The sequence below is a fragment of the Octopus sinensis genome, linkage group LG24 (genome assembly GCF_006345805.1).
Source record: "Octopus sinensis linkage group LG24, ASM634580v1, whole genome shotgun sequence".
Taxonomy (NCBI): Eukaryota; Metazoa; Mollusca; class Cephalopoda; order Octopoda; family Octopodidae; genus Octopus; species Octopus sinensis.
In genome coordinates, this window is record NC_043020.1 from 22,119,911 (window position 1) to 22,141,991 (window position 22,081).

Genomic DNA, 22,081 nt, shown 5'->3' on the forward strand with positions numbered 1-22,081 from the left:
GAAATCTGTGGATCACAGAACGGCAAATAACCCAAGTACATCAACGTGAATAAGCTGTATCTTACATTATAGAATTAAAATAAAAGCCATATCAACTGATATTTTTCTTCCTCTCATTTGTTACATATATATCGTCACACTTGTACCTTGAAGGTTTGCTCAGGGTCCTACCACAACTATTCTATCTTCTTCCCAGCTACACTCACCCACCCTTATAAAACGCAGGATAACCATGTATCTTCTCTTTTGCAAGACATATGCACTTGTCCCCTATCAAACTTTAGCCTCTCAATACCTCGTATAAAGCAAACTCCGCTCAAATAGTCGATGCGGCGAGTTTTCTTTTTCTTTTTCCATTTCCTTCTTCTTTCCTGTTTTGCAAGTTTCTACAAGGTGACCTCAGTAGTGTCGGTGGCGAGAGAAAAGCACGCAGTATAAACTGGCGTTAAGAACGGCATCCAGCCATAGAAACAACGCAAAATTGACATTGAGGTCTCGTCGCAGCCCTGCGGCTATCCTGATCTTATCAACCCACTCAATCCATAACAGCATGGTGAGCGAACTCTAAATGATGATGATGATAATGGTAAGGTTGTTCGCCTTGTACATCGTCCTTCCTTCATTCCCAACTTTGGCCTGGGACCGGCTTTGCTGGTTACGAACCTAGAATTTCAAAGTCGATTTAGAGAACCCGTATTCCTAGATAGGGGTTCATTTCGGTGAGTCAACTGAGCTGGGGACTCGTGTAAGACAGGGTTGTCACGCCCTAGAATTATGGGTAATGTTTTAGATCTCAATAAGTTTATTTTATTACCATAATCACCAAAAACAAAATATTTGAAATGTTGCCATTTTACGTACTTATACCGAAAGAAATTATGAGGCAAAACTAATGATTTGGAATTAAAGTGTTAGTCCACAAACGCTTTAGTAGAGGAGACAGTCGATAAAATCGAAGCTAGTACTTGGAACAAAGAAACAAAAGCACAACAAAATAGCGAAATAATGAACAAAAGCAGTCAGAAAGAAATATCCTCCGTTTTACACCACAATTCACGCAGCAAATGGTTGTCGCAAATAGCAACGAGGAACGCTTTTATAGCGGAGCACCGTTATTAGGATCACATGACATGTCAGCTGACAAAGTGTGTAAGTGCAGCCTTTTGTGTGTGTGTGTGTGTGTGTGTATGTGTATGTTTGTGTACATATCACACACAAACACACATATATGTGTGTGTATGTGTGTTTGTGTGGTGTATATATAACGCACTGTTGATTACTTGGCTGTGATCTGTTTTATACGACTTATCTCTTCCTCATCATCATTGTAATTCGTTCTTTATCTCTTCCATTTACATCTACACATACAAACATATGTATACACACACATAATCGTACATTTATATATGTATATACACACTGATCTCTTGTAAATATCGTGTCCAGAGTCTCTTATAAACACACAACAAATATATTATATATATATATATATTACATATATATATATATATATATTACATCTATATATATTTACGAAGCACCTGTTTAAACTCGGACGTTATCTATTGTAATTCTCCTCCCTAAACATTTAAATCTCTCTCCCACCCTTGTAAATATCACTCCCCCTCTATATATACTTACTAACTCTATCTGTATCTCTCTGTCTTTCCCTCTCACTCTCTTGTACTTTATATACTATATATATCCGCCTGTGTCTTCCTGTGGTCCTTCTGTCCGCTGCCGTTGTTCTTCATATCACATCTCAAACAAACCGTCAGGACTGCAAAGATGTCTTTAGAGGAGGCTGACGAGAAAACGGCCCTGATTCGATCCACTGAACAATATGGAGAAGAAGAGGAAGAAGAAGAATTATCCGGGTGCGGGGCCACTTTACCATGTAATCCCCGTCGGAACTTACATCGATACCTCATCCTTTTTATCATGTGTTTCCTTAGTTTTGGTAAGTTTTTTTTTTTTTTACTTGTTTGCTTTCTTTTGTTTTTTCTTTTAAATTTCAAATGTTCTCTTCAACAACAATCATCACCATCAAAGTAACTGAAACTAATGCAAATACTAGAAGAATAACCATCCCCACCATCAACTTTAGCAACTACTTCCACAACCACACTAGAAATAACACATTGGATAACGTGGTTTGAACACAAACAGACGGGATAGCCATGGCTGGCTGGAATACCTTTGACCATGAGGTCAAACTTGGGCGCTGAACTACAACAACTAATACTGCTACATCAAACAACCACGTTCACCACTATTACTACCACCACAGCAACAACCACAGTGATCACCACACCGCGGGCTAGAAATAGCAGTCAAACAATATATCCTTCAAATCCAACTTTACCGCCCTTTTCACACTGAGACGTCAGAGTATAGATAATGCTATGACAAATTTTTCCCTTGAAAACCACGGCTGGAGTGTCATTGGTCATATAGATCGTTTGACCAGGGTTGACAGAACATAACAGCAGCTACAGATGCCATCACCACCAACAACAACCTGTGTTTAAATCCCTCCCACAATAACAATAACAGCAATTATTATTTACAGGTCACCGTCTAATTAATCAGTGGAGCGTAGTGATTATAATGATAGGGTGTGTGTGGATTTGGTCTGAGATCCTAATGAATTCTAACAAAAAAAGCTAGGGTGGAATAATGTGTGTGTGTCTAGCCCAAAATTAATGTTTTGCTCTTGTTCCTAAATTTATATTGTCCATCCGTCTGTCCATGTTTTTCTGTTACGATCTCGTAAAATCTTTGAATATTATTTACGTAAGGCAAATAATATATATAAAATCTGGAGGTCCCACTGCGAATTACAAAAACATTAAATGAACTGCTTAAAAATTTTCCATTGTTATTTGTAAGTGGTGCATATGGTAATAAGTAAAAAAAAAAAAAAAAAAAAAATCGACTCCGTCGGTCACGAATGACTATTGGTGCATGCACCTAAGAGGTTCCCCTCCGGGGTGCAAGTCTGGGTGGAAAGTCGGCTCACCGGCGAACGCACAACTTAAGATTGTTTTTCTACAGATGAGTGAACTGGAGCAAATGGAAATATAGTGTCTTGCTCAAGAAGACAACACGTAGCCCGGTCCTGGAATCGAACTGACAACCTCACGATCGTAAGCTCGACGCTCTAACGGAGCCATGCGCCTTCATGGTAATAATTACTATAAATGCTAGTACCAGTGCTCAATTGGTACTTATTTTATCGACCCCGAAAGGATGAAAGGCGTAAGTTATTTACACGGAATTTGAACTCCAAATTTAAGTACAAGGGCAGGAATTTCGCGAGTGGGAGCTAAATCGAATTCATCGACTCCAGGGTAAAGTTTTACTGACCCCAATGCTTAACTGATATTTATTTTACAGCCAAGACGAAATGTCGCGAAGCATTTTGTCCGGCGTGCTAACGATTCTGTCGCCGCCTTATCAAAATATTCTAAAACGTCTCACCGCAAGAATCAAGACAAGATGTATGGGAAATCCTTCGGTATTGTTAGACAACATCACAGCCTTCCCTCGTAACATAGATAAAGAGGGTGAATGAATTCATCTCCTCATACCGACACCCTGGATATCAATACCGAAAGATTGCCGATGTGTGAACTGGCGAGACGTCGCTCATCCTTCGGTCCTTATTTTCGTCATCCTCCTAATTATCTCCCTATTTAGGAACAGTTGTCACAAAGATAAAAGCTGGGAGTAAAGAAAAAAACAAGTTTCCTGTTACAACACATGATTACATTGGTGGAGTTTCGGAATAGACGCACCCCACCCCCTATTTCACGTAGAAGGAAAAGGTCAGGGTGAGAGGTGGTGGGGGAGTCGCCTTCTTTGCAACACGAGTTTGTCGTTCTTCGACATTCTACATAACATTGTGTCATTCCAACTCACCAATGTGAAATGAAAAATCTTAACCTATTGAATCAAGACAAAATAAATACGAGATCACTGTTCAATGATGCTTTTCGTGTACAAATCGTGATGTCTCTATTTTCTGAAGGGGGTTCTATTTCCAATAAATAACACAACAGTGATTTCGTTACTTGTTGGGATATTTGTATCGCCTGATATCCTGGCCTCGTTTAAAGTGCATATCGATGGGGAAACTGTGTCGTGTCTGAGTGTAGATGTCGAACGTTTTTTTAAAATGTATAAGTTCAGCTTGTCTGATGTGAAAATCATAATTTCTTGAGAGGCGTCAAATAAAATTGAAAATGGATTTCTTTGGCAAAAAGTAGCAAGTGTTTCTATAGAAAATGAAACTAAGAGATCGAATGTTCGTTTTCCTAGTAAAGAGAATTGAAATGGAAGGAAAGCATTGAATAATGACATTTAAGTAGTTTACGGTGAAAGCATAAAGAATTGTTGTGGAATTAGGAAACAGACAAACGAGACCTTGGTAGATATTAGTAGTCAATAACCACAATTGAATTTATGTGGCAGGCATGCCTCTCCTAACGATTGACCTGAACAAGTTACAGAAAAAATTGAATCCTTTTATTCCGATTCAAAAGAGATGAAAAGCAAAAAAATCAATCTTGGTGGTGTCGAACATTAGGCCATTCTGGGGGCAGATCAGTCTTCTGCTGTAACTCCTTGACATTCTTTATAAGAATATTATAAGTGATCCAGATACTTGGTTTCAGTGATCGCAAAAATATAAAAATGAAGTGAAGACGTTGCCGTGTGGTAGTCTGTTGGACACCCAGTCGTAAGATAGTGGGGTCGATTCTCCAACTTGGCGACATATTTTGTCCTTTGGTAAAGCACTTCATTTCATATTGCTGTCCACTTGGCTGAAAATGGTCTGTTCTGATGGAGAATTGCGCCTCGTAGACGATTGGTCCTGAATCTTGCAAACGGAATATGTTAATGACCCTTGATGTCTACATTACACTAGATCATGATGATGATGATGATGATGGTGGTTGTGGTGTTGATAGGAATGGAAGTCAATTTGCTACGGCAGAAGTTGAACTTGGAATATAAAGAAAGGAATGAACGATGTGGCCGTTCGGTTTAGAATTTACTCTGTGTGTGTGTGTAAATGTGCATATACATACAAGTATACAGACACTTACATAGACACACACAAATAGTTGGGAACGTGACCCGACTTTTCATCCGATGTCACTTTGTCCACGTCTTTTGGTCTGACGACTTTTTTGTCCAACGACTTATTATCCGATGTTAAATAAACTGTTCAGAAAACAAGATGAACATCAAAATCAAATAATCACTGATAATTTTATTGATAAGATTTGTCGTTAGACAAAAAGATATCGGACAAAAGACGTGGACGAAAAGACAGCACCGGTTGGGAAGTTCTACTTCGCAGTCATTTGGTCTTGTATTCTACTCCACTGTACGACTTCTTTAGCAAATGTTTCTTGTCATAGCCCTTGGATGACCGAATGTTTTGTCTCATTGAAACTGTGAGGTGTGGGGGAGACGAAATGTCTGTCGGGTGGGCTGTACCTGGGTAGTGGACTACATTCTTTATGGCTTAACTTTATTATCAGCATATGGTCAGACAGTCATCTTTCTTATTTAGGGACAAGGCCAGAAGTTTAGGTAGCGGAGTAAGTTGATTACATCGACTCAGTATATGACTGGTATTTATTTTATCGACCCTGGAGAGATAAAAGCCAAAGTTGATCCTGATTGGATTTGAACGCAGAACGTAAAGAGCCGGAACAACTTCCATAAGGCATTTTTGCGAAGCTCGGATAATTCTGCCACTTGAACACTTTTGACCCAGTAATAATTTTTTTTTGTTTCTTTAGAAAAAAAATAATGATCGGCACTTTATAACGGTATGTGAGTCGAAAAATATATGCACTGATAGGTAGATAGATAGATAGATACTAAGAGAATTAGTTTTGGCTTGATTAGGTTAAATGAGATGGACTTCAGTCAGACTTGAGTGTGGAAACAATAGAATCAGCAATTTAGTGTTACACAGATACATAGGTATGTGTGTGTGTGTCGTTCCTTGCTCGTGTGTGTGTGTGTATGTATATATATATATATTTAGATAGATAGAGAAAAAGAGATGGAAACAAAATACGAGGTTACAGGTGAATAGAAGTGTGTGTTTGTGTCTGTCTAGCCGCTTATCACTTTCTTTAATTAACTTACCATTTTTTCCATTGAATCTAAAGAGATATCTTTCAATGGTTTGGGTCATTGTTCAATTGATATATTTTTTTACAATTTTATTAGCAAGTCAGAGTATGTGATAGTTATTTGGTAAATCATCAAATACACATTTAAAATGATTGGACAAGGAATGGGACTCTATAAAATTATTGGAATCTCTTGTATAATGCGATTGACTGTTGATGGAAAAGCAAAAACAAAACAATGTAAACTTTGAAAACGAGTAAAATTTGAATAAAACTGAACAACAGATCGCTTGAGACAGGTTTTCAAACGTTCGCCTGTCTGAAGAGCAGCTTCATGAAACTTGAAGTAAAAGTTTGGGTAGTTTTTAAGCTTCAATAAAATATACGTATAACTAGATACGTCCATCCAGTCATCTGTGTGTGTGTGTAAATGTGAAAATATGAAGACGGCTTTACCAGAAATAACAGTGAAGTTATTCTAGAATCACACACTGCTGCCTTGAAAACGGCGGTTTGACGACGTCTTAAAAACGGAATGGTCACGACTGAAACGGCCTTCATCAATAAATTGCAAGAACTATTTATTGAAAGTTCAAAAAGAAACACGAAAATTTCTTTATACATGATCTATCTATCTATCTATCTATCTATCTATCTATCTATCTATCTATCTATCTATCTATCTGTCTGTCTGTCTGTCTGTCTGTCTGTCTGTCTACATGCATCCATTAAAACATGTAACATGTTATGTAATTAGTCAGCAGGGGACGTAACTCTATTGACACGTGTCATCAATTATGTGTGTCTGTCTCTTCGTCCCCTAATTTGTCTTTTCCAATCTTCTACAGCCAACACGTTATCCCCTATTACACTATAGCAAAACTGGCAAAGGTGTCAGAACATCGCACGGAAGACCTCAGTGTATTATTCATTCTTGTCTCTACGGCCTGTGTTGGGATCTTATCGAGATCGGCAGTGCTGGATCTTTTTGGATCTCTTCCTTTTGAACGGCAGTTTTCAACGCAATTTCTAGTTAACTAAAAACTTTTAAACTTCGTATACTGGTAGAATGTGTCGAAATAAAACATTTTTTCTCTTGGCTTTCTTGAGAAAATTGTAATTTGTAAGTTTAACGTAGTTTAATTTTTCGAATTTTTAACCAATCATATGCCCTCTATTGAGCTAGAATCATTTGCTGCGTCTAAAACTGAGACAACATCCTGTCACTAACCCTAAAATTTAGCCTTTCGTTTTTTTTTTCTTAATTGTTAAATTAAAATTATTTTCCATTGCTTTCATTTTTTTCCTCTTAATTGTTATCTTTAAATTGATTTAACAATTAAGAAAAAAAAAACGAAAGGCTAAATTTTAGGGTTAGGGTTAGTGACAGGATGTTGTCTCAGTTTTAGACGCAGCAAATGATTTTAGCTCAATAGAGGGCATAGGATTGGTTAAAATTCGAAAAATTAAACTACGTTAAGCAAACAAATTACAATTTTCTCAAGAAAGCCAAGAGAAAAAATGTTTTATTTCGACACATTCTACCAGTATACGAAGTTTAAAAGTGTTTAGTTAACTAGAAATTGCGTTGAAAAGTGCCGTTCAAAAGGAAGAGATCCGTTGATTGTTCGAGACAGAACAGGGAATCCACCGCCGCCTTCACCTCCACCATTTGTTTTACCCTTGAACCTTTGCTTATGATAATGTTCTCTAAACAATATCAATAACAACAGCCATAGAACTATTAATAACCAAAGCAGCATTAGCTGTGGGATCGTTTCATAATCGAAAGGTCATTCCCGTTTATTGTGTTGCTGTGTCAAAGTCTCTCACTTCCCCCCCCCCTCTCTCTCTGTACAGTTATTTGTTTATTTAATACCTCCGCCGTTCACATATCATCACGTCGTCGTCGTCGTCGCTCCCATTAAAGACATGTGATCGACGAATTATCCAGCGAGTCTTTACGTCATTGATGTTCCATCTCTTTTCTCCCACATCCTAGTTTAGCTTGAAAAATACAAGAACCAAAAGTAAAAACGACAAAAGTGCACCCTGCCATCAACAAAAATTGGTACTACTTGAGAACAGTGGTCCCGGTGTGCGCACTCGTGTAGACGCGCATCCGCGCTAGCTAGTCGTGACTAATCGATCCTACAACTACCTAGCAAAGTAAATAAAACACAAAATTAATAATTTTTTAGACAAAGTAAATAATTTTTGTTAAACTAAGTAAATAAAACACAAAGTAAGGATCGACTAGTCATGACTAGCTAGCGCGGATGTGCGACTACGCGAGTGCGCGCTGCGGGACCACTGTTCTCAAGTAGTATCCAAAAATTAGTGTGTGTGTGTGTTTCTGTATCGCACCACCACCACTCGACAGCCGATGTTTATGTGTTTACGTCCCCGTTCCTTAGCTGTTCCGCAATGAGATTCCGATAGAATAAGTACCAGGCTTATAAAAAAAAAAAAAAAAACTAGTGGGGTCGATTCATTCGACTAAAAATCCTTCGAGGTGCCCCAGCATGACCTTAGATTTTGGCTGAAACCGGTGATAGAATAATATAATATACACACTCACACATAAGTATATACATATTCGCAACTAATATTTAGAACTCCTTGTGTATTTCCGTCGCGTATTGTTATTGTCTCATTTGTTACTAAATCCGGGTTTTGGTGTTAGAGAAAACAAAAGAAAAAGTAAGACAACTGTTTGGAAGATTTTTAGTTACACAATCGTTCATACGTTTCTTTTACATAATGTCGTTCGTTAGTCACTGAATGCGGTAAAATTTGGTAAAAAAAAAAAACACCCGTCTCGATTTCAGTGGGAAATAATTTTTCTTGTTTCTTTTTCCGTGTGCTATTAACTAGTCGGACGCCAGGTTAGTTTATCTAACACGAAACCCTACCTCCAAAAGAACTGTTGATAATACACGAAAAAAATTGTTTCCCACCAAACGCGAAAGGATGTAAATCTGCGAAACTACCATGGTCTTTCCTTCTTTTTTTTCTGCAAAGTTGATCATTTCTCACTGGTTTGGAGATCCATATTCATTTATAATACACCAACAAGAAACTCTGGGGTAAGACAGGATGACGAAGTCCGAGTTTTCCTCTATCTCCATCCCTCATGTTTTCCCGGAAAAAATCCTCTGCGGTATTTTCTTATTGAAACCAATAAGTTTGACCCAGAATGCATATTACATAAAAACTTTTGTGAAGATGGTTATGTTGCAAGGTTTATTCAATTAACTAGGTCATCCCCCGAAGAAACACTGCTCTGCATGGTTACTTTACCTCTTACCTAGAAATAGCTGCCAAAATTATCTACAAAACACGCCTTTATATACTTGTATATGTAGTTGGAATTTACAAAAAAAAACAACAAAAAAAAAACCAAAAGATGAAGACAGGTGTGTAAACAACAAACAGGTGTATTAGTTCATGAGAAAATAAACAGAGAGAGAGAATAAAAAGAGAGAGAATTAAAAAAACTTTAGTGGCTAGCGGTCAATCATATATTAAAGGGTTTATTTCACTTGTGATCTAAACTAATAGGTATGCTGAGTAAGTGCTATAATTGGTCATCTGTTAGGTTCCAATTTCATGGCTGGAGCTACGGATCTGTATAAGGCTTCTCTGTTAGCAAGTATATATTATATTAGAGGAGAAAGGACAACAAAAATCAAAACGGGATGAGTATCTCAAGTCATTTAGAATGATTTAATTAGAGTAAGGTGAATTCAAAGTCTTACAGCTGTTTCTGGGATATCCCAAGTGATAGGCCAGCATGTCTGTACACTGGGTATTCCATCATCAGAGACAAGATGAATATGTATGGAAGTTTTAGACAGGGAAATTCACAGTTTGTAAGGAATAAAATAGAAGAATAAAGAGTAAAAGTTGATAGAAGGACACAGACAGAAGAATAAAGAACTTTATTCTCCAAGCTCAGTTCCTGTAACTTAAGTAGTGTTCTTTGTGCAACATGTGGTCAAGCATTGTCTTGCAAGAGAATTGGCCTGTATCTATTGATCAATCTTGGTTATTGAATTGCAAGTTCACTCATCATTTCATCTGACTGGTTGATGTATACATCTGCTGTAATAGACTTACCAGGCCTCATGAAGCTGTAGTGGATGACACCAGTACTGGACCACCAAACAGACACCATTAGCTTCTTTTGGTGAATATTCTTTTTTGGATTGTGTTTGGGCACTTCATCTCTATCCAACTGTGCAGAAAGCTTGTTATTGTTGAAAAGAATCCATTTTTCATCACACTTGACAATACAATGCAAAACTGGTTCGCTTTTATACCGTGACAGCAAAGTTTCAAGATGACGTGTCATTTGATGTTCATTTAGTTTGTGTGGTACCCACTTGTCCAGCTTTTCTTTACCTTGCTAACTCCCACATAGTTTGAGATGTATCCGTTTCCACTACAGTTTCCAGCTCATCATAATCCACCTTCATCTCCGGTTATCACAAGGCTGATTTTCAAGAGTAAAACTGTCAACGTACAGTGTGTTCATTTACCACATCTTCACCTCATTGACATTTCAAGCTGTCTGGGATGCATTGGTTCCACAACAAAACTCATATTCATAAACAACACAAATTTTTTATCTATCCATGGGTTCGCAAAAATTGGTTTGCAAGAGAAAACTCACTATATAATTAATCAGACACCATGAATTGTATTTCGAAAAGAATTGTCAGGATAAAACATTAGAGTTAACGACTGTCAAACTTGGTGCATAAGAAAAATTGGACATTTCATTCTTAATGACCTGATATTCTACATGACTTGAGATACTCATCCTGCCTTGGTTTTTATTATCCTTTTTCCTCCAATATAATAATATATATATCATCATCATCATCATTGATGAACATCAGTTTTCCATGCTGGTGTGTGTTGACTGAGGTCTGAAGAGCCAGTGGCTACACCAGGCTCCAATCTGATCTGGTAAAGTTTCTACAGCTGGATGCCCTTCCTAATGCCAACAACTCTGAGAGTGTAGTGGGTGCTTAGTCAGACAGGCCTGGCAACAATCACTTACATACATACATACATACATATATTATATTTTAAAAAAGCTGTACATATTGGATAATGTTTACTGAAATAAATTATATTTGAATAAAAAATGAGATGGTCACATCTGGAAAGTCTCTGATCATAAGTTTGCTTGGTTAGGATCAATTTGAGTTCAAATATCAATCCCAATATGTAATAATTGTTTCTAATTTTGGCACAAGGCCAGCAACTTTTAGATGGATAGGGCAAATTGATTACATGTACCCCAGTATATGACTGGTATTAATTTTTATTGACCTTGAAAAGATTGAAAGGCAAGACTGAATCTTGTGGAATTTGAACTTGGAACATAAAGGCAGAAGAAGTTCTGTTAAGTATTTCTTCTGAAATTCTAATGATTCCATCAGCTCATTGCTCTAAGAATAACATACATGCATGCAAGTATGCACACGCTGGTTTCCTGATATATCATTATCATCATCATTTAATGTCCATTGTCCATGCTGGCATGAGTTAGACAGTTTGACCAGGGCTGGTAAGTCAGAGAGCTGCACCAGACTCCAGTCAGATTTGGCATGGTTTCTACAGCTGGATGCCCTTCCTAACACCAACCACGTTACAGAGTGTGCTGGATGCTTTTACATGGCACTGAGCTGTGGCCATGCCAAGGTACCATCTTGATGGCGATGCCAGGGTGCCACCTTGATGGTCATGCCGGGGTACCATCTTGATGGCCATGCCAAGGTACTACCTTGATGGCCATGCCAGGGTGCCACCTTGATGGTCATGCCGGGGTACCATCTTGATGGCCATGCCAATGTACTACCTTGATGGGTTCTGATTGAATGAATTAACCCCAGTACTTATGCTTTTTATTTAATTGCTCTCTTTTGATGAACCCCTAAGTGTCAGGGATGTAAATAAACCAGCACCAATTGTCAAGCAGTGGTGGGAAACAAACAGAAAGACCCACATGCATACATACACATCTATATTTCTACACCCACACACACATATATACAGATGTTCTTTCAGTTTCCATCTACAAAATCTACTCACAAGGCTTTAGTTGGCCCGAGGCTATAGTAGAAGACACTTGCCCAAGGTGTCATGGAGTGGGACTGAACCTGGAACCATGTGGTTGAGAAGCAAGTTTCTTACCACATTACCACACCTCTGTGTATAAAGAGAAAGAGAGAAGGAGATAGAACCTTTTAATATTCTCAATAGTCTCTCAAATATGTCATTTGAAAAAAAAAGAAAAATTAGTGTTTTATCAACGAATATGGATGTCCAAGCCAGTGGGAAATGACTAGCTTTGTAGAAAGAGGAGGAGAAGACCATTGAAGTTTCACTGATTTACACCCTTTCATGTTTGGTGGGAAATAAGTTTTTGCCACAGTTTATTCATGTATCATCAGCGATCCTTTTTTGGGGTTTTGTATGCTATCAACTAATCTGAATTCCAATCTGACCCCATTTTTCATCATGAGATTTTTTGTGGCCCCAGGTATTAAATATGCGTTTGTGAAATACCATATAAACTGAAATTCAAAGTGTTTGAATTTAATTTTTGTGACCCCAAATAGGGCCACGACCCATTGTTTAAGAAGCACTGCTTTAGAGTATGCTTCTTTTTCAGATATATGAACTACTGATAAATATCATATATATATATATATATATATATATATATATATATATATGTATGTATATGTATGTATAATTAGCCATAGTGTCCCTATCCCCTTGTTTGTCTTTTCTTCTGATATGGTACTTTCACTGTTTCTGTATTTCAGGGAACCACTCAGATCCAAAGTGTTCCCCACTTTGTGACACATTGTATTTATTCCTTCCCCATTCCCAACCCCCTTTTTAAAAAAAAAACACTCTCAAGATTTAGCTGTTGTTTTTAGCAAGTGGTGCAACCCTTTAGAACCCTCCCCCTTTACACACTTGCCCTGAGTTCCTTTCATTCCTAAAGGAATCAGAGGAACCCACTACCACCACCATCACTGGTAATACTACTGGTACTTGTAGCTCAGCTGACTGATTTCAGTAACTTTTAAGTAGAGAGGGGAAGGGGGTATGTGTATCTGTGTCACATGTTTGTCATGTGATGTTTTCACATCACTAAGGAAGTAAGTCAGTTATTCCTGACCTCTCCATTGTCATGTGGTCTAACACACACACACACATACACATTTGTGAGTCATGAACGTGATGTTACTTAGTATATTAGTAGAAGACTGAGTTTGGAGAAGTCATTTTGCCAGGAGGTCATCCTTATGGGATTGTCTCTGTGTGGGAGTTAAACAGATAAATTTAAAAGGCTTTCCCTTCCCCTCCCCCTCTTTACTCTCCCACACACACACACATTAATGTTTAGTTCTAATACAAACAATGTATCTTTTCCTTTTGATGGACGGAATTTTCTAGTTAACTAAACAATTTGAAACTTCGTATACTGGTAGAATGTGTCAAAAGAAAACATTATTGTAAACAAAATTGAAAACAAAATCGTAATTTGTAAGTTTAACGTAGTTTAATTCTTCGAATTTTAACCAATGAAATGCCAGCATTTGAACTCAAATCATTTGCTGCATCTAAAAACTCAGACAATATCCTGTTGCAACGTAAACAGCACACACACACACACACACGTGTTATTCATCCTTGTCTCTTCTGTCTGTCTCGCTCATCGATATTGATAAACAAAGGCGGAAGGAGGAGGCATGTGCTAGAAATAACAGCTATATCTCTTAAATCGATGAATTTCATCACCCAATAAAAATATTAACGATATTTTTTGAATATTTTCTTTATTTTTTTTTACTGAAAAGGCTTCTCCCATGGTTTTGAAGGGCCAGAAACAACAAAAACAAAACAATAATATGCCTAAATCGGTCTAGAGGGTGCGCGTGGAGTGTGGGTCGTATTGTAAAAATTTGCGAAATATTTTTTCATAAAAGGATGCCCCAGCTTGTCAGAGGCTGTGATATAAATTGGGAAAAAAATCCTCGACACCAGTGCGTAATTGGTACTTAATTTATCGACCCTGAAACGATGAACTGGTTTATTTACCTTTTGGACAAGCATGAGATACAAAAGTATTAAGTCGATTCTATCGACACCAGTGCGAACTCACGAACATGTATGTATGCTTGTGTGTGTATGTATATCTCCGTTTGTATGTGTGTGTACGCTTATATATTAATTACTATGTGCTTGTGCAAATGTATATGCATGTGTTTGAGAGAGTGACAGAGAGTGTATGTGCAAGTGTACGTGTGTATGTATCTGAATATATATGTGTGTGTGTGTGTGTGTATGCGGTGTGCGTCTGCTATGTTTGTTTATCAATATCTATAACGCAGCAAATGATTTGAGCTCAAATGCTGGCATTTCATTGGTTAAAATTCGAAGAATTAAACTACGTTAAACTTACAAATTACAATTTTGTTTACAATTTTGACACATTCTACCAGTATACGAAGTTTCAAATTGTTTAGTTAACTAGAAAATTCTGTCCATCATAAAGAAACGATCCCAAACAATTTTACATTAATCTGATGGGTTACTCCATACTTTTGGACAGATCTATCATTCTTAAACGGGAATGTTGTAGACAGTGATTTCGAAATATGGGACTGCAATACTTTAGAGCTAGTCTTGCCTTTATATAGGCTCTGTTTAGTTGGTAATTAGCTTTGTGGCAGAGGTGGGGGTATATGGAGAGATGTTTCTGAGAAATTTTTATCAATTAAATTTGTAGTTATGTTATTGTTTAGAATGTATTGATGTCTGTAGAACTTTGTAAACAAGCCAGTAGGTGTTTCCCTTTTGTTAGGCAGGCACAAGGTGTGACAATATTTTCTTTGTTTGGATTTAACCTTTTTGTTTTGACAATGTAAATGTCAAAGGTACAAAGTCCAATGTTTAAACCTTTGGGTGTGTCAGTGGTAAGTGGTAAGACTGGTCATTTCTCTATTTATTGTAGTGGTTGTTTAGGTTATTTTCTTGTTTCCATTTGTAAGGTACTAGTTATAAGGTGGAGGCATGTCATGGCTTTGTCAGTAGAGGAAATTGCTCCATTCTCTACTCTTTTATTCTTTTACTTGTTTCAGTCATATGACTGTGGCTGTGGAGCACCACTTTTAGTTGAACAAATCGACCCCAGGACTTATTCTTATTCTATCAGTCTCTTTTGCAGACTGCTAAGTTACAGGGATGTAAACACACCAACATCGGTTTTCAAGCAATGGGCTTCTTTCAGTTTCCATCTACCAAATCCACTTACAAGGCTTTAGTTAGCGCGAGACTATAGTAGAAGACACTTGCCCAAAGTGCCATGCAGTGGAACTGAACCTGGAACCATGTGGTTGGGAAGCAAGCTTCTTACCACACAGCCACTCCTAATAATAACAATAATAACAATAACAATAATAACGATAATAATAACTGTTTCCAATTTTGGCACCAAGCCAATTATTTTGGGGAGGCTACAAGCTGATTGCATCAATCCCTGTACTTGATTGGTATTTTATTTTATCTAACAATAATGATACTGATAATAATAATCCTTTTTGCTGTAGGCTATATATATCAAACCCTTCCCATAAAACTATCATTTATTTTATTGACCCCAAAAGGCTGAAAGGCAAAATCGACCTTCAAACTCCCAGTCAAATGTTTATGAATTCAATTGCCCAATCTCTTTCAATTGTAGCTTTATTCACAAAAAGGTCCTTCTACAACCAATATCCTCTGTGTAGGGAGTCCACTATGTCATGGCTGATGGTGCACAGATGTGCAGCAAGGCTGCAGAATTTGTGAGGAATGTTATCAGGTGCTCACAGATCTTTACCAGTTGTGCACTGCACCTGCCAGTTTGTCACCCTTTGTACTCGACATACGATTAGTGGCTGGCAAATGCAACAATGTTTTCATATCAACGAGTGCCAACTGAATAACCTAATCTGGAAGATTTTCATCTCAGGGATTGCAGACAACCACCAGATACCCTGGTTTGGTATTGCTTCTTGGGTGGGAAGAAACTTCAAGTTTAGCATAAACTCTATAAGTATGGTAGTGTCTGCCGTCAAGCCTGAATGAAACATGCACAAGGCAGGATTCGGTGTCCATATATTGCTGACCCTTGGAATTACATCAAGCAGCTATTATGTGTAGGACAGATCTGGCCAGCAGCTGAGTCAATTGTGAAGTGTGGCCATAGGAAAGTGATTGTGTGACAGACAACTAAAAAGACTAAGAACAGATAATTGGTTGAACCCTCATCATCTTCAAGTTCCACTTAGAAACCAGAGTACTGTTCACTAATGAATTTACTGAAATGTGTGAGTTTGGCAAGAGAAACCTGCACTTATAGATCTCAATGTTTATAAGTAGATCTTAGAACACAGATAACAGAGGACACCTACCCTTGGTGGTCAGAATAATCCTATGGGTGTGGGGTTCCCTGACATTATTGATGATGTGGAGAGGGGTCTCTGCAGAGGAAATTTCCAGAGGCAACAAACCATGCTCAATCGTGACTGAATGGAACCCTAAAAGGATTGGCAGGATGCTAGTTAGGAAAAAATTAGTTCATCATTTCATATAATAGTCATTAAGATTCTTACTAAAGTAACGTATCTTCTAACATACAAGTCACCATAGTATATAGTGTAAACATTCAAACATTGTCACTATCTTTCCAAATCCTGCTGTATTTTCCCATGGAATATTTGGTCTGCCAAAGCCATGATGGTATAGCTGTTGACCTACCATTTTTGGTTGGACATTTTGGTCTGCAAAATTCGACCTGTGTGCTGAAAAGTATAGTATCGCAAATGAAAAACAAAATATAGCCTGCAGTCCTGATAAACCAAGTTATCCAGACCGTGTAGCCTGATTTAGCAGCCTTCTTTTATGATACAACTGCTGTTTATAGCTGACATACAACACTGTGCAACCAGCTGTTGCTTGTCAGTGAATACAACTGTGTAAACAGGTATCTTGACTTGTTGTTTGTAATGAGTGGCTGTGGAGTCTCCAGAAGACTCAGACACCCTATTAGCTCTGCCACCCTTCACTCAGTGGAGCATCAAAGACATGGCAGTTGTGGAAAGAGAGAGAGAGAGATGGGGTTTTGTGGAACCATCAGAGCTCATTTTCAGCTGAGTATGCTGGAACAATGCAAAACGAAGTGCTTTTCTCAGGGACAGTGTGTACTATGTGGCCCAAAAGCTGAATCCCTAACTTAATGGTTATGGGGCAACCCCTACCCCACTACCCCAACTACCCAACCACACACTTTCACCTGCAGCTGAACCTTAACTGATACCTTAAAATAGATACCTTTTGAACTCAGGCAAGGTAGACTTGGTCACTGAAACTTAATCGTGTCAGTCAAAGCTGAGAGAAACCTGAGTCTGATGTGTGGTGGGGTGCAGTGGTAGTGGACTGTATTAAGCAAACTTGTAATGAGAAAATTATGGGTTCAAATTAAGTTTGGAATGGCATGGGAGGAGCTAACTTAAAGCTGAAGCCTGTCTAAAAGGCTTCAGTTTTATTTGATCAAAACTTTGGCCCCTGAGACATTTGAAAGAGTGAGAACACAAGAGTTTCCTCTGAACAGGATTCCAGTCTGTTGCAAAGGATGGTGGTGGTGGTGGTGATGATAGCAAAATGAAGTGTCTTGCTCAAGAACACAGTGCATTGCTGCTAGTCTTGGAATCAAACCTACAACCTAATGATTGTGGGTTCACCATTCTAACCAATGGATTACATGCAATCACTTATTTAGTGGTATTTACAGCATCATTGATAGAAGAATCTAATCTGAGGGAGATTTGGCTGCTATTTCTAATAGCTCTAGCTATCATGCAGAGGTTTCTCTTGTTAGTTCATACATACATATATATCTGCATATTTTTATTCATATTTAGCATCAGAGTGACTCAAGGGCCAAGAGTTTTATGAGTTGGCACTTATCACTCTGATGCTTCAGCTAAATATTGATAAAAATATACAGGGTGATATCAAAAAGTTCCTGGACAAGTCATGTTTAATAAAAAAATTATTTATTTACCAAATTTTGACATCATCTCCTTCAAAATAGTCACCTTATGAAGCAATACACCATTCTCAATGTTCCTGCTACTTTTGGAATCCAGCCTGGAAGTCGATTTCTGTGATTCTTTCTGGATCTTGACAACTGTGTTAAAATGGTGACCTTTGAGCAGCCTTTTCATCTTGGGAAATAGATGGAGGTCCATTGGGGTAGGTTCTAAATCTGACAAATAGGGCAGGTGTGGAAGTGAGGAACTCAACTGTGAGAAGAGCTCAGTGACAGGTTGCATTGATCCACAGATCTGGTCCCTTTTGCCAAATGTCCTCCCTCAAGTGCTTCAAAATGTTGCAATAGGACCCTCGATCGATGGTCTGGCTCTGGGGTGTGAATTCTTGATGCACAATACTCTGTGGATGTCAAAAGAAATGATGGCCATGATCTTGATTGAGCTGTAGCTCTGTTGTGCCTTCTTCAGTCATGGAGATGACTGACTCTTTCATTGTGGCATCTGCTAATTCATCTCAAGGCTGTACCCATAGACCCAACTCTCGTCACTGGTGATTATCTTTGACACATCATGGATGGGTCATCAGCAGTACGCTGACAAAGATTTCAACAGACTTCGACGACACAGTGTTCTTGCTGCTCAGTGGTCATCTAGTTGGGGACAAACTTGACAGAGAGACGCTGCAGGTTCCATCCAGACATTAGGATTACCTGCACAAACTCATACAACAGACCAACACCACCAGCAACATCATTGATTGTCCTCATGCAAAAGCCCACCAATTTTCTTCCCATTTCTGGGGGTGACACTCATGGCAGGTCTTCCAGGGATGTTCTTCCACTTTTGAAGAACCCATGCCACTCGAAACATTGCATATGACCCATTGCCTTGTTGCTGTAAGCTTACTAAAGCATACTCAATGTCTCTGCAGCAAACTTCCCAAGTTCAACATAAAATTTCACATTGGTTCTTTGTTCCAACGTCCTATCCATGACAAAAATCACAGACTACAGCATATACATGATCATAAAATCACAAATTTCACAATTTGCAAATTAAATACAGTGATGTCACTTGGTAGACTGCCTCATGAAGGTCACTGCTAGCTCTCACTGCACATGCAACCATGTGCTGCCATCTGTTGGTGCACTGCAGAACTAGTCTGGCAACTTTGTGATACCACCTTGATACTCATATTTTGAGTTGTATTTTTCCTGTTTGCATCACCATACCTACATATATGCATGAATAAACCCATGTGATTTGAGGGAGGTTTGGTTGCTATTTTTCTCAGGTTGAGCTGTCATATAGCAGCTTCTCCTCTGGGAATGAGCAGAGAGAGAGAGAGAGAGGGTGGTGGTGGTGGTGGTGGTGGAGGCAACTACTCCAAGTAAACTCGAAAGAGGGAACCAACAACTGCAAATGGTCAGCTGTATGGTTGGAATGGTCCTTAATCTGCCTTTTTTCTCATCATTGTTTTTACATCTTGATCTATTCAATACAATTCCTGTCCAACCCATGCCAGCACAGAAACTGGATATTAAACGATGATGATGATGATTCCAAATCTGGATATTATGTGACATCATTCTTTGTATACCTTTTTCATACAAGTTGCTGTTCATGTATCAACGGAAAAGCATTTTCCTCAAAATTTTTCCTGAAAATTGCAAACCCTGCCCCAACACCTGTAACAGTTACAATCCCACTGCTCAAGGAAATTATAATTACTTTTAACAATTAAAGTTACCTTCCCCCTCCAACAATTGGAGTTATCCCAGAAAAATCTCACCCTCAACATAAATTACTAACCTTTACATGCAAAAATTAAAAAAATTTCATCAAAGAATAACAATAATAAAAAACAATTCTTCAAAATTACCAGCCAATAAATTATGTTTTTAATTTAGCATCAGATTTACCATCTACCATTCTTTCTTTTTCTTCTTGTTCTTCAGGCAGCTATTTCTGTTATGATAATCCAGCAGCACTTCAAGATCATATGTTGAAAGATCTCAGCTTGAAAGAATACCAATTTATGAGTTTTTATATGTGGTACTCTTGGCCGAATGTCATTCTCTGTTTCTTTGGTGGATTTCTTATTGACAAACTTTTTGGTGTTCGACTTGGAGCAATCATTTTCAGCAGTTTTGTCACAGTTGGACAAGTAAGTTATTTTGCTTGTTTCCTGGATTTGGGATTTAAACCTTTAGCATTCAGATTACTTTGTAATGTTTATATTTGTTCAAATTCATTCGAATTAATCCTGCATTAAGGAAAATGGATGGTTTGAACATAAAACATAGGAGAAATATTTGAGTCAGATATGATTGGTTTAAATACTAAAGGGTCAGCTTTAATTCTATTTAATGCCTTCTTCCTTCTTTCTCATGAAAACTTAATTTTTTGGAGCAAATAGCTGAGTGGTTATGTAGCTGAATTAGTGACCTCGTGGTCACAGGATCAGATCTTGGAGTTGTCATTATGTTGTGTCTCTGAAAGGAAGACTGTACAAAATCTTCTTTAATGAATTACATGTGACTCATGCAAACTTGGGAAGCATCACTGTCATACAAGCAATGTCTTTCGTCTCCAACCTTTCACAAAAACATGTCTGACCATGGGGGAAATATTACCTTACTTGGATAGAAGGTGAGGTTTGCTAATAGGAAAGGCTAGTTGCCCTTCTCATTGCCATTTCTAATCTGTAAGGGCATTTGCTTCAAGGAATTCCATCTGACCAAAGTGGACTTTAAACAGTGGTCATCTTGGAGACGAGTACCACTGTCTCCATGTGGCATACTTGAAAATTGTAAAGACATCTCTCTTTATATGAAACTATTGGTAGCCTTATTAACCCACATCTAAAGAATATTTATCCACCAATGCAGTGTTGATCATTGCAAGAGATTGCTGACAAGATATTGATCAGCTCAAAGTTTTGCTAGACGACATTTGTCCAATCAATGGGAATGAACCCAAACTACATGTCTGAAAAGTGATCTTCTTAACCACACAGCCACAGAGTCCTAAGCTGGAACTTTAATTCTAAACTAAGGCTAATTACAGTGGGCCACTAATGAGAGCCAAGGTGGACCAAGAAGTATTTTGTGGAGATGAGAATTGACCGGGATATGGCTTGGATGGTGCTTAGGGTGGCTCTGATGCCAACAAATGATGGATGCAGTGACATGCTGCAGTGTGCATGTCCCTGTACCTGATCTGACCTAACCTGACCACTAACACAAAGTGTAGGATTCTTGGTTCTAATCCAATCTGTGACTATGTATCCAGAGATAAAACTGACAACTGCTGATGGCCATAGATGACCAATCCTACTGAAATGTTGAGTACGTGTAAACATTTCAAATATAAACTCATATATGCACCCTAAAATTCACAAATGAAGCAGTTGTTATTATTCTTAGTTTAGAAAGAAAAGTTCCTGGTTCAAACTGTATACACATTCATGAGTAAGACAAGACACTGGATGATGATCAGAGATCTACAAGATCTCAAGATCTCAAGATGCATGCTTAAAATTTGGTTGGCTCTTGCAGAAAATAATAATTTTCTTAAAATATTTATTGTTGGCATTGGTGGTGAAATGACAGAGATATTAGTGTTGGATTGAAAACCTCTTCATCATCAAGATCCTTTAACTGATGCAGCCCAGCCAGTCATTGGGGTGCCACTCTAGATGCTTCCATAGTCACCAATCGCATGTACCTTCTGTTGTGATTTGTCCAGTTCTTGATGTTGTCAAAGCAGGATTTTCTGTCTTCTTCT

At 38.1% G+C, this 22,081-nt stretch overlaps 1 protein-coding gene across 2 annotated transcripts in view; it reads left to right on the plus strand.

Moving 5' to 3' along the window:
- Window positions 1–1,231: 1,231 nt before the first annotated feature.
- The window catches only part of LOC115224109 (major facilitator superfamily domain-containing protein 1), a 37,364-nt gene continuing 16,514 nt past the window's right edge, over window positions 1,232–22,081 (plus strand). Inside the window, exons 1-2 of one of the 2 annotated variants that reach the window (XM_036512957.1) lie at window positions 1,232–1,960; window positions 20,251–20,459. In XM_036512957.1, the coding sequence (XP_036368850.1) occupies window positions 1,789–1,960; window positions 20,251–20,459 (381 nt within the window). In that variant the 5' untranslated portion in view covers window positions 1,232–1,788. Of the gene's footprint in view, window positions 1,961–20,250; window positions 20,464–22,081 lie in introns of both variants that reach the window. The other variant, XM_036512956.1, reaches the window with a different exon arrangement.